Source organism: Rhinoraja longicauda, chromosome 37, assembly GCF_053455715.1.
Source record: "Rhinoraja longicauda isolate Sanriku21f chromosome 37, sRhiLon1.1, whole genome shotgun sequence".
NCBI classification, from domain to species: domain Eukaryota; kingdom Metazoa; phylum Chordata; class Chondrichthyes; order Rajiformes; family Arhynchobatidae; genus Rhinoraja; species Rhinoraja longicauda.
Window position 1 is genome coordinate 5,171,300 of NC_135989.1, and position 18,820 is coordinate 5,190,119.

The following is an 18,820-nucleotide window of genomic DNA, read 5'->3' on the forward strand; positions in this document are numbered from 1 at the left end:
TTAGGTGCAACTTTCACTCCAAATCAACCATCATACCAGCGTGCTAAACGTTTACAATTTCATGTTCAATATTACCCACTCATTTTAAGGAATACATGAGCAGGAGTTTTCACACTCCCTCTAATGGTTGGCAGGCTTCTGCATAGAAGCCTATTAATGCATAGAACAACATAGAAACATAGAAAATAGGTGCAGGAGTAGGCCATTCGGCCCTTCGAGCCTGAACAGCCATTCAATATAATCATGGCTGATCATCCAGCTCAGTAACCTGTACCTGCCTTCTCTCCATACACCCTGATCCCTTTAGCCACAAGGGCCACATCTAACTCCCTCTTAAATATAGCCAATGAACTGGCCTCAACTACCTTCTGTGGCAGAGAATTCCACAGACTCACCTCTCTGTGTGAAGAAATGTTTTCTCATCTCGGTCCTAAAAGACTTCCCCCTTATCCTTAAGCTGTGACCCCTAGTTCTGGACTTCCCCAACATCGGGAACAATCTTCCCGCAAATCTAGCCTCTCCAACCCCTTAAGAATTTTATATGTTTCTATAAGATCCCCCCTCAGTCTTCAAAATTCCAGCGAGTACAAGCCGAGTCTATCCAGTCTTTCTTCATATGAAAGTCCTGCCATCCCAGGGATCAATCTGGTGAACCTTCTCTGTACTCCCTGAACAACAGAGCCTGAAACATCACAACTCCTTTGTGACAACCTTCCTTGATCTTTCTAATGTAGTAGCTTATTGAAGTTGATTAATTGTAAGTAATCTGCAAACCTGTGGAAAGATTTACAAAACAAAACCACAGGCGAGAGGCAATCCTACCCAATTTGAGTGCTTACCTTCCCAAAGTGCCCCCTGCCCAAGACTGCAATGAGTTTGAAATCATGAAGACTCAGTGAGGATTTGAGAGGTATGCTGTATGAAGAAAAAGGAAACATACATTAATGCGAATGACAATCAAAATCTACAGTTCAGTCTTTGTTAAGGAGACAATGGTATTTAGATTAATAGAAATTTGCAGTCAACCCAAAAGCATAACCATCGAATTCTAAATTTCAATTAGCCAGAAACCCCCCGTCTCTTTCTCCGCCTATTTATCCTGCTCCTCACTCACATGCCCTGTGAGAAGGCAGGAGAATGGGGTTGAGAGGGAGAGATAGATCAACCGTGATTGAATGGCAGAGTAGACTCGATGGCCCAAATGGCCTAATTCTGCTTCTATCACTTTTGGACTTATGAACTTCCCACAATACCGTCAGTCCCCAATCAAACTTTTTCTTTACTGTACCCAGACTGAATCTATCTGCTCCACTACCTCCACTACCTTCTGTGGCAGAGAATTCCACAAATTCACAACTCTCTGGGTGAAAAAGTTTCTTCTCACCTCAGTTTTAAATGGCCTCCCCTTTATTCTTAGACTGTGGCCCCTGGTTCTGGACTCCCCCAACATTGGGAACATTTTTCCTGTATCTAGCTTGTCCAGTCCTTTTATAATTTTATACGTCTCTAAAAGATCCCCTAAACGCCAGTGAATACAAAGCTCAGTCTTTCCAATTTTTCCTCATACGACAGTCCCGCCATCCCAGGGATTAACCCCGTGAACCTACACTGCACTGCCTCAATGGCAAGGAGAAAACCCATGCAGGACACAGGGAGAACATACAAACTCCATACAGACAGCATCCCGTAGTCAGGATCAAACCCAGGTCTCTGTAAGGCAGTAGCTCTACTTCTGCGCCACTGTGCCGACTACTGACAGAAGTGTACAAATGTATAAGGGACATGATAGACATAAAATGCTGGAGAAACTTAGCGGGTCAGGCAGCATCTCTGGCAAAAAGGAACAGGTGACGTCTGGGTTGAGACCCTTCCTCAGACAAAGTCAGGGGAGAGGGAAACTAAACAAATCAGAGCTAGCACCGATGACCAAGGGAAGGTGGAGCCCACAATAGTCCATTGTTGGCTGTGGAAGAGGTGATAACGAAGCGATATATGGATGCGAAAAGTGGAACCAGCAGGTCAACTTGCGTGGAGGATGGGCAGAGAGGCACAAATATATAACCCTTCAACATAACAAAAATCCAACACGTAATAATAATTCAAGTATACACCTCCGACCAACTAATTATACCTAGGGTTGCCAACTTCCTCTCTCCCAAATAAGGGACAAGGTGACCTCACCCAGCCATGGCCACGTGCTCCCGCTCCACCAATGGCGGCCGCCTGGGCCAGGAGGCGGGTTGCTACTCAACCACCAATGGCGGCGCCCGGGCCTACACTGTCCGAGTCTACAGCGGCCCCCGGGCCTACAGTGACCGGGCCTACAGTGCCTTCCGGGCCTAATACGGGACAAGGGCTGTCCCGTACGGGACAGATCAATTTAGCCCAAAATACGGGATGTCCCGGCTAATATGGGACAGTTGGTAACCCTAATTATACTCCTCACATCTTTAAAACACCACGAGACTGCTAGAAACTCAAATAAAACAATTATTAAATGTGAATTAAATGTTTGATGAAATATATTAGCACACGTATAAATGCTACAGGTATAAATGATACAGTATAAAATAAGCTAAGAATTGTGCAAAACTATGGGATCACCACTGATAAGCTGCAGATGTAAACAATTAAGTCTTTCGAGATGCAGGTAACAGGCACCTTCTGTGGCTGCCCAGTGAACTACTCTGGTGGTCGCAGGGATTTCAAGTGCGCTCTCGGAATTTTGTCCGGATTAAAGGAGGTCCGGACCATCAGATGCCGGACTATCGGTGGTGGACCTGCGTATATCTCAGAGCAAGGACGGTGAATAAACGCCAGCCTTGCCAGCGAAACCCACATCCTGAGAACGGGAAAAAATGATGTTACGGCAATTCAAAGCAAATGTACCTCTGTTGCTTATCTTCTGTGTCTGATGATAAACTGTGCCTTTGTGGGGAAACAGTTTGATTTACTTCATTCTCGTCCAACTGCAATGGAGAAACCAATGAAGAAAGAAATATCATTAGACATGAAAAGAAATAGTTTTATTATAAAATACATAAAAGTAAACATTTTAAGCTTTTAAAAACGTAAACCAGCAGTATGATAATGTCATAAATTGTGGAATTAAATATTTTCAGAATTCACTGGGTCCTTTGGTTTGCCAGGAGTTTACTTTTTTTCGATGGACTTTCAGGGTCTTCTTCCAACGCGTGCCACAGAATATCACGTGATGGAAGCTAAATCAAGAGTTTGGCTGCAGTTCTGTGGTTACGAAAGGCTGCCTGACAACAAACAGAACCCTACTTCAAGACTGGGGTACATTTATAGCATTAATTACGCGTTCTCAAATATTTTGCTTCTAAGAATAGATTTCCCAGGGATGCATCACAAGAGTGGAAAGAAATCTAAGCACCACAGCTATGAACAGCTAAGAAAATAGGGGAAGCTGATAATAGTCTTATCTCTTTACCACGTGATTGCATCAGCCACTTAAACAGTGACTACGAGAGCACTGATACCAGGTACGAGCAGCAGGTACTTAGTCACACCCCAGGGGCCCATCTAATCATCTACAGAGCCAGGAACGCCATGGAATATTCACTAAAAGGCAGAGAGTGCTGGAGTAACTCAGGCAGCATCTCTGGATAACATGGATAGGTTTTGGGTCGGGACCCTATCCATGTTTTTTTTATACAAAGGTTGGTGGGTATATGGAACGAACTGCCAGTGGAGATATTTGCGGCAGGTACTAAGGGACAATTTGGACAGGAACGTCGATTGGATAGGTTGCGAATGTTATCTGCCAAGCATGGGCAGAGGGGACTAGTGAGATGGGGCATGGGTGTGGGTTGGTTGGGCCAAAGGGCCTGTTTCCACACTGTAGGACTCTATGACATGTTCTCCACGAATGCTGCTTGATCTGCCTAGTTACTCCAGCACTGACTCCGACTGTATGGAGTTTGTACGTTCTCCCCATGACCTGCGTGGGTTTTCTCCGAGATTTTCGGTTTCCTCCTACACTCCAAAGATGTACGGGTATGTAGGTTAATTCACTTGGTAAATGTAAAAATTGTCCCTAGTGGGTGTAGGATAGCGTTAATGTGCGGGGATCTCTGGTCGGCGCGGACCCGGTGGGCCGAAAGGGCCTGTTTCCGCGCTGTATCTCTAAACTAAAACGAAACTTTTGTGCCTTTGGTGTAAACCGGCATATATGCGCCTTCTTGTTCCCACTATGGAATATTCTCTATTTGCCTGGCTGAGAGCAAATAGCTTGATGTGAGTCAGGAACAAGAAACCCCATTGATCGATGGTCCATCCATAGCCGATGCATTCCCTTCACCGCCCACACACAGAGGCTGCAGTGAACACCATCAACAAAACACAGTGCATTTACTCAGCACCTCCCGAACCCACGTACTCCACCACTAACAAGAGCAGCAGGCGCGGGGATCACCATAATCTGCAGCTGTTCCCCCAGCCGCACAACATTGCAATCACGTCTCTGAGGATCCTTCAGTGCTTCTACTCTGGGACTGTAGCGAGCATCCTGTCCGGCAACATTACAGTCTGGTTTGGGAACAGCTCTGCCCAGGACAGGAAGGTCCTGTAGAGAGTAGTGCGTTCGGCAGAACGCCTCATGGGAACTACACTCGCCCCCCTGCAGGACCTATACATCAGGAGGTGTAGATCCAGAGCAAGCAAGATTATGGGGGACCCCTACCACCCCAGCAACGGACTATTCCAGCTGCTACGGTCAGGCAAACGCCTCCGCTGTCACGCTGTGAAAACAGAGAGGATGAAACGGAGTTTCTTCCCACAGGCCATCAGAACTGTTAACTACTATAACTACAGGGACTAAATTTTCTTTTCTGTATTAACTTTAATTTATATGCTGTAATTGTAATTTAATTTATATATTTTTTTGCACAATCCGCAGGCGTTGCCACTTTCATTTAACTGCACATCATGTATGTGTATGTGACAAATAAACTTGACTTGACTTGACCTCGTTAAAAACACCCCCCTGGCAGGCCTTTCACCAGAGGGTGGCTCAGCTACACATTCACAAGAGTAATAACAGATGAGAGATAAATGCTGGCTTCACCAGCCATGCCAGCAAGCCAAGAAAGAACAAGTAAAATGATGTACTGGAACAGCAGTCAGCTGCCGAACAAGCTAAGGCCTCGACGCCTCCCACCAAGCACAGTCCCAAAGATGGACAGAAATAGCACAGGGCACACTGAGGAAAGGAGTTGGTTCGATAGGGAACACGCCAGAAAGGGAATTTCTGTTGGAAATTTGAACATGTTACACCAATTCTCAGATCTTTATACCAGTCTGTCAGAAATCGAATTCAAAGTACTCCTAATTGTCTACATTTCACAAAATGCTGGAGTAACTCAGCAGGTCAGGCAGCATCTCAGGAGAGAAGGAATGGGTGACGTTTCGGGTCGAGACCCTTCTTCAGTCTGAAGAAGGGTCTCGACCCGAAATGTCACCCATTCCTTCTCTCCCGAGATGCTGCCTGACCCGTTGAGTTACTCCAGCATTTTTTGTCTACCTAAGGTTTGCAGGGTAATTGCTTTTGGTCAAATTGTCCCTTGTGTGTAGGATAGTATTAGTGTATCGGGTGATCACTGGTCGGTGCAAAGTTGGCAGGCCGAAGGGCCTGTTTCCACTCTGTATCTCTAAAGTCTAAAGGTAGGGGGGATCTCTGGAGAACATGGATATCTGTGTCCTCCAGAGATGCTGCTTAACCTGCTGAGTTACTCCGGCACATTGTATCCAAAAGAAAGTTGGGCATAATCAATGAAGCAGCAGTCAACAAGACCATCGGTGAGCAGCAGTTTGTCCAACATCAGGTACAGCTGATGGATTGTCAGCAGCAATAGTCTGTCACACATGGGAAAGGCACAAGTAACCTGACAGCAGACATAATGGGCATAATCGATAGGCAGCTGCAGGTCTGACAACAGGCGCCAACAATAAATGAGACGTGGTGAACAGAGAGCAAGTTGTCTGACAGCGGGCACAATCAAAAGGAAAATGACTGTGTCAATGGGCACAATCAGTGGAAGAGCAGTCAGTCTATCTGTGAGAACAGCTGTCAGTGTGGCAATCTCTCTCACGGCAGAGATGTTTATACTGGAGCAATGGAACCCAGCTCCCACCATTTTTCAGCTTTCTCCCTCCCCCCCCGCTACGATCAGTCTGAGGAAGGATCCTGTCCCGACCCGAAAAGTCGCCTATCCATGTTAGAAACATAGAAAATAGGTGCAGGAGGAGGCCATTCGGCCTTTCGAGCCAGCACTGCCATTCATTGAGATCTTGGCTGACCATCCACAATCAGTAACCCGTGCCTGCCTTCTCCCCATATCCTTTGATCCCACTAGCCCCTAGAGCTCTATCTAACTCTCTCTTAAATTCATCCAGTGAATTGGCCTCCACTGCCCTCTGTGGCAGAGAATTCCACAAATTCACAACTCTCTGGGTGAAAAAGTTTTTTCTCATCTCAGTTTTAAATGGCCTCCCCTTTATTCTTAGACTGTGGCCCCTGGTTCTGGACTCCAGAGATGTGTAGGAAGGAACTGCAGATGCTGGTTTACACTGAAGATAGGCACAAAATGTTGGAGTAACTCAGCGGGACAGGCAGCATCCGTGGAGAGAAGGACTGGGTGACGTTTCGGGTCGAGACCCTTCTTCAGACAGAGAGTCAGTGGAGAGGGAGACATTGAGATATGGAAGGGCAAGGTGTGAAAACGAGAGACCAAAGCGGAGAAAGTTCAAGAAAAATGTAGAATGGATCATTGTTCGCTGAGGGAAAGGTGACTCGACCTGAAACGTCACCCACCGATTCCTTCTCTCCAGAGATGCTTGGGATGGGGGAGGGATGGAGAGAGGGAATGCCAGAGATGCTGCCTGACCAGCTGAGTTATTCCAGCACTTTGTATTAAGCTGGTTCAATCGGTCTCTTGACACAGACAGTTTCTGGGTGAGGAATCAGTAACATCAAAGGAAGAATTAACGTGTGAGTCAAATCAGTCAACAGGAAACATATCGTAAAAATAGTCAATTCGTCAGCAACTGCAGTTGATGATGTGGCAATTAGTCTGACATCAAGCACAATCCAGGGAGGTGTAAGGAGGTAGGATGCAGTCACAACTGACAGGGAAATGATCAGTCTGTCAACTAGCACAGGACAAATCAGTGTGAAATCAAGGATTGTCCACGAATTAGGAATCTGAGTGTCAACTAATACTAGGGTTGCCAACTTTCTCACTCCCAAATAAGGGACAAAATGTGACATCACCGCCCTGCGCCCCACGTGATCTCATCCAGCCAGCGGCCACGTGCTCCCAGTCCGCCAATGGCGGCCGCCCGGGCCGGGAGGCGGGTTGCTACGCGTTAGGTGAACACACTCGGACCCGCTCCCCGAACACACTCCGTTAGCCTACACTGTCCGGACCTACAGTGTCTGGGCCTACACCGTCCCCCCGAGCCTAATACGGGACAAGGGCGGTCCCGTACGGGGCAAACAAATTTAGCCCAAAATACGGGATGTCCCAGCTAATACTGGACAGTTGGGAACCCTAACTAATACAATCAACAGAGGACTAATCAGTCTGTCAGCTGTCACATTACAAGTCCAAAGGGAAGCGTTCAGAATAAGTGCAGCACAATCTTTACAGCAGTCTAACCGAGAACAGAAGAGGTCCCTAAAGAAGCAATCAACATATTATTGGGAACATTTGACAGACAAATTATTTGACTTTAATTCAGCAGTATAAACGTTGGAGCAGTCAGTCTGACTCTGCTCGGCTGAGAATATTTCAACAAGCACAGTCAACAGAGTCAGAGAATGACTGCACAGAAACCGATCCACCTCCTCCATACTAACTGTGGTGCTAATCTCATTTGCCTGTATTAACCTGGTGGTCATCTCCTTTCCTATCCCAGTACCTTTTAAACATTGTGAATTGACCCTCATTCTACTCTCTCCTCTGGCGGCTCATTCCATATACCAACCATCCTCTTTCTGAAAAACCTGCCCCTTCGCACTTTAAACCGCTCCCTTTAGTTTCAGATTCTTCCAACTGGGAAACAGACTGATGTTTCCTAACTTAGACACAAATTGCAGGAGTAACTCAATGGGTCAGGCAGCGTCTCCGGACAAAACGGTTTTGGGTCGGGACCCTTCTTCAGTCTGAAGAAGGTCCAAACCCGAAACGTCACCTCTCCATTTTTTCCATGGTTGCTGCCTGACTCACGGAGTTACTCCTGCATTTTGTGCCTACCTTTGTGTCGGCAGTTCCTTGTTTCTACATTGTCTGCTCCACTGTGACGTCTCAAGGTAAGCCTACTTTGAAGAGGTTCTCCTCCTCTCCCTGACAGGAGCTCTGCAAGACCCTCTCTCACTGCTCCCCCTCTGTGATACCCTCTGCTCTCCGGCTCGAAGACCATGTTTCAACCCGGTCTCGCCACCACAGTCTTGTGCGTTCCCTCAGCCCTAGCCCACGCCTCCATCTTGTGCCTCGTGGCTTACGAGAGTCTGAAGAAAGGTCCCGATCCGAAACGTCACTATCCGACAGTCCTTGAGAAGGCAGAGCAATCCATGGAGGAGCAATCAGTCTCCGGGGGGGACAACGACCAACACGGTGACTGTGTGGGTTTTCTCCGGGTGTCCCGGTTTCCCCCCACATTCCAAAGACGTACAGGTTTGTGGGTTAATTTGGGTGGATGAAAATTGTAAATTGCCCCTGGTGTGTAGTGTAGGATAGTGTTAGTGTATGGGGATCAATGGTCGACAAGGACTTGGTGGGCCGAAGGTCATGTTTCCGCTCTGTATGTCTAAATTAAACTAGGTACTGCTGAGAGCAGATAGTCCAGCAGAGGCACAGGATAGAAACATAGAAAATAGGTGCAGGAGGAGGCCATTTGGCCCTTCGAGCCAGCACCGCCAATTCATTGTGATCATGGCTGATCATCCACAATCAGTAACCTGTGCCTGTTTTCTCCCCATATCCCTTGATTCCACTAGCTCATAGAGCTCTATCTAACTCTCTTTTAAATTCATCCAGTGAATTGGCCTCCACTGCCTTCTGTGGCAGAGAATTCCACAAATTCACAACTCTCTGGGTGAAAAAGTTTTTTCTCACCTCAGTTTTAAATGGACAGCCTCCCCTTTATTCTTAGACTGTGTGGCCCCTGGTTCTGGACTCCCCCAACATTGGGAACATTTTTCCTGCATCTGGCTTGTCCAGTCCTTTCATCATTTTATACGTTTCTATGAGATCCCCTCTCATCCTTCTAAACTCCAGTGAACTCCAGTGAATACAAGCCCAGTCTTTCCGATCCTTCCTCATTTGATGAGTCTGTGGGTCCTGACTACTGTGCAAGGAGGAACAGAACGACCTGTTCACAGGATAGACCGCCATGTGCACATAGAAGCATCATTAACCAAAGATTGAAAGATAAACATCACTAGACTAAAAATGTAAAAGAAAAATAACTAGATAGGCAGGATTTGAAAATAGATACCTTGAGAAGCACACATCAATAGCCCAACATAGTAAGAAGGAGGCACAAGTATGAAAGAACAATGCACCCACACCAGAACTACTTTTTGTAGGCAGCTAACACAGACCAAAACAGAAGCTGTGCAGGATTGAGGGGATTAGCTTGTCTAGCCTTGCCCTAAGAAGGGTGGGGCTAGAGTATGTTGTCCATGCATGTGGAACAGTGGGGCCATACCTGAAGATGCCTGTAACACTGCAATATGACAGACTGCATTGAAGAATAGAAGATATTAAGAAAAAAACACGAGTATTGCATTCACATTTCCCATTACCGCATTTCAACCAGATTTCTTTTTTCAATAGCTCTCTATAAAGCAATGTGGCTCTAAGCTGACCTTGGGCAGACAGGAGCCTTTCAAGGGGACCACTTTAAAGTAGGATAGCGTCACGGTGTTGTCATTTGGAGAAACTGGTCTCAACCCCCCCACATCTGCTCTAACTGTTGCACTCATTTATACAGATCCCATTGACCTGCACTAGGTCCACAGCAGCGTGGTGAAGTTTGGAAAAAATAGTCAAGGTAAATCAGGCCACCATGATAAGGTAACATGAGTACGAGTTTCGGTTTGAAAGCATGAGATCAGAGTAGGGTTGCCAACTATCTCACTCCCAAATAAGGGACAAGGTGACGTCACTGCCCCGCGTGACCTCATCCAGCCAGCGGCCACGCGCTCCCGCTCCACCAATGGCGGCCGCCCGGGCCGGGAGGAGGGTTGCTATGCAACCTCCGTTAGGCGGCACCTGGGCCTACACTGTTGGGACGTACAGCGGCCTCCGGGCTTACACTGTCCGGGCCTACAGCGCACCCCCCCCCCCACCGGGCCTACAGCGCACCCCCCCCCCCCCCCCCGGGCCTAATACGGGACAAGGGTGGTCCCGCATGGGACAAACCAATTTAGCCGGGATTTATACGGGATGTCCCGGCTAATACGGGACAGTTGGCAACCCTAGATCAGAGGGAGATTGAGTCTTTCACTGATGGAACTAATACTGTGTGTAAAGCGAAGAGCCTGATCTCATGGTAAAATGGCTCTGGTCCTGGTCAATAGATCTTGAATAATCTCAGGAACCAACAGTTCAAACGTCTTCAAGGAAATTTTAAGTCAGACAATTAAGTGCATGGAAAATTATCTAGCATTGCTAACACAGCATGGAAACAGGTTCTTCGGCCTGTGTTGATCACCAATCCGACACTAATCCTATTTTTTCCACATCTCCATAAACTTCTTCACAAAAAGTGAGGAAATGTTTGAGGAAAGTACAGAGCTCAGGGCCTCTGCAGCAGAAGGTGGCGTAGCGGTAGCGCTACTGCCTTACAGCGCCACAGACCTGGGTTTGATCCTCGGCGACTGCAGACGGTTCAACAGCCCCGACCGCGGGTGAACAAAGAGAAGGATGATTGGACTTTATTACCTTCCATCACAGTGAGGAATGGGGAATCCGCTGTGGTGGATGTTTATGTTAAATTTTATTTTATGTGGCTGTGGGATAACACAGAACGAGTGTGACCCGGTGATTGATGGTCGGCATGGACTCGGTGTGCTGAAGGGCCCCGTTTCCATGCTGTGTCTTTCAATCAATTCAAACAGAAAGGTTTCCAAGGTAGACACAAAATGCTGGAGTAACGCAGCGGGTCAGGCAGCATCTCAGGAGAGAAGGAATGGGTGACGTTTCGGGTCGAGACCCTTCTTCAGACACAGAAACGTCACCCATTCCTTCTCTCCCGAGATGCTGCCTGTCCCGCTGAGTTACTCCAGCATTTTGTGCCGACCTTCGATTTTAACCAGCATCTGCAGTTTTGTTTCCTACAGAAAGGTTTCCAACCTGCATTGGTTTTTCACCATTGTCGCTGCTCCTCGACTCCAAAGAAGCTCTTCGGGGCGTACTTGAAAGTTCATCTGCCAAATCTAATGTCAACTTCTCAAACGACAGGTCCCTGAAACAAGAGAAGTTCCGTCATTAATGTAGTGATGTAATCAGCCGGGACGGATTTCATTCATATTCTCCAAATCATTAACTCTGAGCACAGAATCAGCTTGACACCGGAGTCAGTCACAGTCCTGCATTCTTGCTCACTGTTCCTTTAAAAATATTCCCACATCATATAAAATAAAAAAAATCTGCATCTGCATCGCTGATATCATCCACAAACAGCAATGTGCCCAGCTCTAGTATGCCTCACTGATTGGTGTAAGAAAATAACTGCAGATGCTGGTACAAATCGAAGGTATTTATTCACAAAGTGCTGGAGTAACTCAGCAGGTCAGGCAGCATCTCAGGAGAGAAGTAATGGGTGACGTTTCGGGTCGAGACCCTTCTTCAGACTGATGTCAGGGGGGCGGGACAAAGGAAGGATATAGGTGGAGACAGGAAGATAGAGGGAGATCTGGGGAGGTGGAGGGGAAGAGAGGGACAGAGGAGCTATCTGAAGTTGGAGAAGTCAATGTTCATACCGCTGGGCTGCAAGCTGCCCAGGCGAAATATGAGGTGCTGTTCCTCCAATTTCCGGTGGGCCTCACTATGGCACTGGAGGAGGCCCATGACAGAAAGGTCAGACTGGGAGTGGGAGGGGGAGTTGAAGTGCTTAGGCACCGGGAGATCAGGTTGGTTAAGGCGGACTGAGCGAAGGTGTTGAGCGAAACGATCGCTGAGCCTGCGTTTGGTTTCGCCGATGTAAAGAAGTTGACATCTAGAGCAGCGGATGCAATAGATGAGGTTGGAGGAGGTGCAGGTGAACCTCTGTCTCACCTGGAAAGACTGTTTGGGTCCTTGGATGGAGTTGAAGGAGGAGGTAGAGGGACTGGTGTTGCATCTCCTGCGGTTGCAGGGGAAAGTGCCTGGGGATGGGGTGGTTTGGGTAGGAAGGGACGAGTGGACCAGGGAGTTACGGAGGGAACGGTCTCTGCGGAACGCAGAAAGGGGAGGGGATGGGATGATGTGGCCAGTGGTGGGGTCCCGTTGTAGGTGACGGAAATGTTGGCGGATGATTTGTTGGATACGCTGGCTGGTGGGGTGGAAGGTGAGAACGAGGGGGATTCTGTCCTTGTTACGAATGGGGGGAGGGGGAGCAAGAGCGGAGCTGCGGGATGTAGAAGAGACCCTAGTGAGAGCCTCATCTATAATGGAAGAGGGGAAGCCCCGTTTCCTGAATGTTGCTGTTTGTAGCTTCTATCAATGATTTGGATGAGAATGTGCAAAGCTAGATTAGTAGGTTTGCAGACGGCATTAAAGTGGGTGGTATCGTACATAGTAAAGATGACTATCAAAAACGACAGGCAAATTCAAGGAGAATGTGCAATCTGCACATAAACGGCACCAGTGGTCAGGATTGAACCTGGTTCACTGGAACTGTGTGGCAGCAGCACTGCTGGTGGCACAGTTGTGCCATCATTTAAAAACTATTATGGATTCTATTCTTAGAAGGCATCCCATTTCATAAGCCCCTGAGCATGATAACCTTTCCAAACTTACTTACAAATCATTGATCAAGTGTCAATTTTCAGTTAGTTCATCCAAGTCTTCCCCCTAAGTGTGACCCTTCCCCCAGCCCTTGCAACTGAATATTCCGCTCCCTCCTAATGCCCTGTTGCTTGCTATCAACATGAACAATTTGGATGACAACTCAGTTAACATTGTTGGTAAATTTGCAGAAGGTACAGTGGATGGTGAGGAAGGATATCCAAGTTTATAATAGGAGCTAGATCAGTTGGGAAGGCGAGCGAAGAAACAAAAAATGGAATTTAGACAAAAGACAATAGGTGCAGGAGGCGGCCATTCGGCCCTTCAAGCCAGCACCGCCATTCACTGTGATCATGGCTGATCATCCACAATCAGTAACCCGTTCCTGCCTTCTCCCCATATCCCTTGACTCTGCTATTTTTCAGAGCTCTATCTAACTCTCTCTTGAAAGCATGTCAAGTCAAGTCAAGTTTATTTGTCACATGCACATACACGATGTGCAGTGAAATGAAAGTGGCAACGCCTGCGGATTGTGCACAAAAAAGAATTACAGTTACAGCATATAAATAAAGTTAATACAATTAATACAGAGAAGACAACATTTAGTCCCTGGAGTTATAAAAGTTAACAGTCCTGATGGCCTGTGGGAAGAAACTCCGTCTCATCCTCTCCGTTTTTTCCAGAGAATTGGCCTCCACTGCCTTCTGAGGCAGAGAATTCCACAGATAATTTAACTCTGACAAGTGTGAGGTGTTGTGCTTTGATGTGTTAAACCATTGCAGGACTTAGACAGTAAATGGTGGAGCCCTGGAGAGTGTTGCAGAACAGAGAGATCTGGGAGTGTAGCTGCAATGATCCCTGAAAACGATCAGGTGGACAAGGTGGTGAAGAAAGCGTTTGCCTTCATTGGGAATAGACCGAGTGAATGCATAGTCTTTTTCCCAGGGTTGGGGAATCAAGATCTAAAGAGCGTAGGTTTAAGGTGAAAGAGGAAATGTTTTAAATGAACCCGAGTGGGAGGGGGTAATTGTTTCATTCAGAGGTACGTGGAATAATCTGCCAGAGGAAGTAGTTGAGGCAAGTACCATAACAACATTTGAAGTCAAGTCAAGTTTATTTGTCACATACACACACACACGATGTGCAGTGAAATGAAAGTGGCAATGCCTGCAAATTGTGCAAAAAAAGTTACAATTACAGCATAAAAATTAAAATTAATACTGAAAAGAAAGAAAATTTAGTCCCTGGAGTTATAAAAGTTAACAGTCCTGATGGCCTGTGGGAAGAAACTCCGTCTCATCCTCTCTGTTTTCACAGTGTGACAGCGGAGGCGTTTGCCTGACCGTAGCAGCTGGAAGTCCGTTGCTGGGGTGGTAGGGGTCCCTCTTAATCTTGCTGGCTCTGGATCTGCACCTCCTGATGTATAGGTCCTGCAGGGGGGTGAGTGTAGTTCCCATGGTGCGTTCTGCCGAACGCACTACTCTCTGCAGGGCCTTCCTGTCCTGGGCAGAGCTGTTCCCAAACCAGACTGTGATGTTGCCGGACAGGATGCTCTCTGCAGCCCCAGAGTAGAAGCACTGAAGGATCCTCAGGGACACTGAATTTCCTCAGCTGTCATTTGGACAAACATGGATAGGAAAGGCTAAGAGGGTTAGGGGTCAAATGTGGGTAAATGAGACTAGCTTATATAGGACATCTTGTTCAGCATGGATGAATTGGACCAAAGGACCTGTGTCTGTGCTCTATGACTGCATAGCCTCTCTCTTAAGCTGGACCTATGAGCACTGGTTTTAGATTTGGCAACCAGGAAAACCCTGGTTGAGGCGCCTTGTTGAGTTCTTCAAGAACTGTGTACATTTTAATGACATCGCCTTGTGCTCTTCAAAGCTCCTGGGAATACTACCCTCTGCCAAATTAGTGAATGTTCATCGAACTCCCTGTACAGTGAGAATAACTTTTATTCAGGAAAGGAACCTAAAACTACACACTATTCGAGGTGTAGTATTGCCAACACTGTGTTATGAACATTGTTTCATTCTGTAGAGAAGAGGAAAGGAACAGTGGAAAATGACGGAAAAAACAAGGAGATAGATTGCCTTCATCCCAATCACGCAGCATTTCTGTGACTTTTACATAAACTGTTAAGTTTTCAAACAATGATTTGCTGTTGTAGAAGTGGAAATTAGGTTCTCATTTCCTCAACAAATTAGCCCGGAGCTCTTATCTGAATGACAATGTACAAACATTTGAATAGAGAGGAAGAGGGGTTGACATGGGTTCAGCAGCTAATTGTTATCTTCTGCTGCTATTGTCACCTGCTCAAAATTGAACAAAATTGAGAAAAACAACTAGACCTTGAGGATAATTAAGAATAATATCCACGTAATTAATGAAGGGAAAGTAATTTTAAAGAAACTTAAAACGCTGGAAAGACTAGGGCAGCATGTTAAATATATATCACTGGATCTTTCATCAAAACTGGAAAATTGGTTCAGTTCAGTTTAGAGATACAGCATGGAAACAGGTCCATGCCGACCGGTGACCGAGTCCATGCCGACCGGTGATCACCCGTTCTCACTAAATCCATGTTATCCACTCGTACAGTTTTGGTCTCCTAATCTGAGGAAAGACATTCTTGCCATAGAGGGAGTACAGAGAAGGTTCACCAGATTGATTCCTGGGATGGCAGGACTTTCATATGAAGAAAGACTGGATAGACTCGGCTTGTACTCGCTGGAATTTAGAAGATTGAGGGGGGATCTTATAGAAACTTACAAAATTCTTAAGGGGTTGGACAGGCTAGAGGCAGGAAGATTGTTCCCAATGTTGGGGAAGTCCAGAACAAGGGGTCACAGTTTAAGGATAAGGGGGAAGTCTTTTAGGACCGAGATGAGAAAGTTTTGTTTCACACAGAGAGTGGTGAATTATCTGCCACAGAAGGTAGTTGAGGCCAGTTCATTGGCTATATTTAAGAGGGAGTTAGATGTGGCCCTTGTGGCTAATGGGATCAGGGGGTATGGAGAGAAGGCAGGTACGGGATACTGAGTTGGATGATCAGCCATGATCGTATTGAATGGCGGTGCAGGCTAGAAGGACCGAATGGCCTACTCCTGCACCTATTTTCTATGTTTCTATGTTTCTCTGCGGTCACTCCACACAAACAGGATGTGAGGTCAGCAGCGAACCCGGGTCTCTGGCGCTGTGAGGTAGCAGGTCTACCAGCTGTGCCACTGTGGCGCCTTAGTTGTTGAAGGTGAACAGATTCTGAGCAAATTGAGAATTGGGGGAGGCAGGGGAAGAGTTCTGTAATGGGGAGGACAGAGAAAGGACAGCGAAACAGTCCACATCTCAACCAAAGATAAACACAAAATGCTGGAGTAACGCAGCAGGTCTAGCAGCATCGCGGGAGAGAGGTAGGTGACGTTTCGGGTCGGAACCCTTCTTCAGACCCTTCTTCATTCCGACACGAAACGTCACCTTTTCCACTTTTTCCTTCTCTCCAGAGATGCTGCCTGACCTGCTCAATTACTCCAGCATTTAAAAAAAATTTTTTTTAGAGATACAGCGCGGAAACAGGCCCTTCGGCCCACCGAGCCCAGCGATCCCCGCACATGAACACTATCCTACACACACTAGGGACAATTTTTACATTTACCAAGCCAATTAACCTACAAACCTGTACGTCTTTGGAGTGTGGGAGGAAACCGAAGATCTCTGAGAAAACCAACGCAGGTCACAGGGAGAACGTACAAACTCCGTACAGACGGCGCCCGTAGTCAGGATCGAACCCGAGTCTCCGGCGCTGCATTCGCTGTAAGGCAGCAACTCTACCGCTGCGCCACCATGCCGCCCATTTTGTGTCTATCTTTGATGTAAAGCCGCATCTGCAGTTCCTTTCTAAACATCTCAACCAAGACTTTGTGATGCAAGTATCTGCCACAACCTTGATGCTATACCAGTTTGCAAATAGTTTGAAAAAGCTGTCAACTGAAATTAACCATCACTTCTGGAGGAGATAAAATCTCTGCTGAATACTAAAATATGGCAGAGAGGTAATTCTGACATGAATTACCTCTCTGGGCGGTCACGGTGGCGCAGCGGTAGAGTTGCTGCCTTACAGGGAACGCAGCGCCGGAGACCCGGGTTCCATCCCGACTACGGGTGCTGTCTGTGTGGAGTTTGTACGTTCTCCCCGTGACCTGCATGGGTTTTCTCCGAGATCTTCGGTTTCCTCCCACACTCCAAAGACGTACAGGTTTGTAGGTTAATTGGCTTGGTATAAATGTAAATTGTCCTTAGTGTGTGTAGGATAGTGTTAGTATGCGGGAATCGTTATTCGGCGCGGACCCGGTGGGCCGAAAGGGCCTGTTTCCGCGCTGTATCTCTAAATTAAACTCAACTAAATTCATGAAATCATCTCCCTCTTGAGGGAAGATGACGACATCCCAAGGGATCTCAGACACCTTATTAATCGTGGCCTTCAATAGACAATAGGTGCAGGAGGAGGCCATTCGGCCCTTCGATCCAGCACCGCCATTCAATGTGATCATGGCTGATCATTCTCAATCAGTACCCTGTTCCTGCCTTCTCCCCATACCCCCTGACTCCGCTATCCTCAAGATAGGAGACAAAGCCACTGCAGTAATTGCAGAGAGTGTCCGTACTGACACAGCAAAAAAATTCATTGTAAGGATCCTACTCAACTGCCTTCTCTCTTGGCTGCTAGGTTCCTCCTGCAGATACATTGCAGATTTTACCTGCAAGAGGCCAAATGGGCAACAAATCCAAACAAAGTGCTGGGAGCAGCATCAACCACAAGAGCATGAGCTCTGGAGCAGAGCAAATCCCAGCTTGGACTTCACAAAAGTACTGTCAACAGAGAATACAGGACACTCAAAATCAGCTAGCCCCAAAAAATCATCATGGACCACAGACTAGGGAACAATTTGTAATTTTACAGAAGCCAATTAACCTACAAACCTTTACGTCTTTGGAATGTGGGAGGAAACCGGAGAAAACCCACGCGGTCACAGGAAGAACATACAAACTCCATACAGACAGCGCCTGTAGTCAGGATCGAACCCGTATATCAGGCGCTTTAAGGCAGCAACTCTACCGCTGCGCCACTGTTCTGCCTGACGGAGTTTGTACGTTCTCCCTGAGACCGCGTGGGTTTTCTCCGGGTGCTCCGGTTTCCTCCCACACTCCAAAGACGTACAGGTTTGTAGGTGAATTGTCTTTGGTAAAAATTGTAAATCGTCCCTTGTGTGTAGGACAGTGTGAGTGTATGGGGTGATTGCTGGTCAGCTTGGACTCGGTGGGCCAAGTAAGTAACGAATTGGACTGAAGCAGAAAACCATTCAAATTATTTAAATACTCTACCCGTACATTACGGTGGGAAACTCAGCACAGTGCCCACCTACGCGGTTACAATCTTACCCTGTAATGTTGTTGGAGAGTGGCTGCCTACCCTCAGAGACAGCAGACATGTAAGACGAGGGACTGTATGTCCCGGTGGAGTTAACTGTGGGAAATGCCTTCCTCAACAATCGACCCCAAGTGGCAATGTTGATATTCATCTGCGGAGCTCGAAGAAAAGTCTTCCCTAGAACACAATCAGGCAGAGAGTTAGTGGAATTGAAGGGCAGGTACATTTTCGAGGACAAACAGTTCGGCACGAATGGATTTCACTCCAAAATATACCCACCAGTCTCATGTTCGGAGGGAGCAAAGCAGAATAGTGGGAACTTTAGGCCGGTTAGTCTGACTTGGGTGGTTGGTAACATTTTAGAGTCCATTTT

General features: G+C 47.0%; 1 protein-coding gene across 2 annotated transcripts in view; it reads right to left on the minus strand.

Moving 5' to 3' along the window:
* The window catches only part of pkn1a (protein kinase N1a), a 137,861-nt gene that overhangs the window by 33,240 nt on the left and 85,801 nt on the right, over positions 1-18,820 (minus strand). For both annotated transcript variants that reach the window (XM_078429598.1, XM_078429599.1), the window contains 4 exons: positions 18,459-18,624; positions 11,385-11,496; positions 2,890-2,969; positions 840-915 (listed from right to left, as the gene is read on the minus strand). In XM_078429598.1, coding sequence (XP_078285724.1) covers positions 840-915; positions 2,890-2,969; positions 11,385-11,496; positions 18,459-18,624 — 434 coding nt within the window. The remainder of the gene's footprint in view (positions 1-839; positions 916-2,889; positions 2,970-11,384; positions 11,497-18,458; positions 18,625-18,820) is intronic.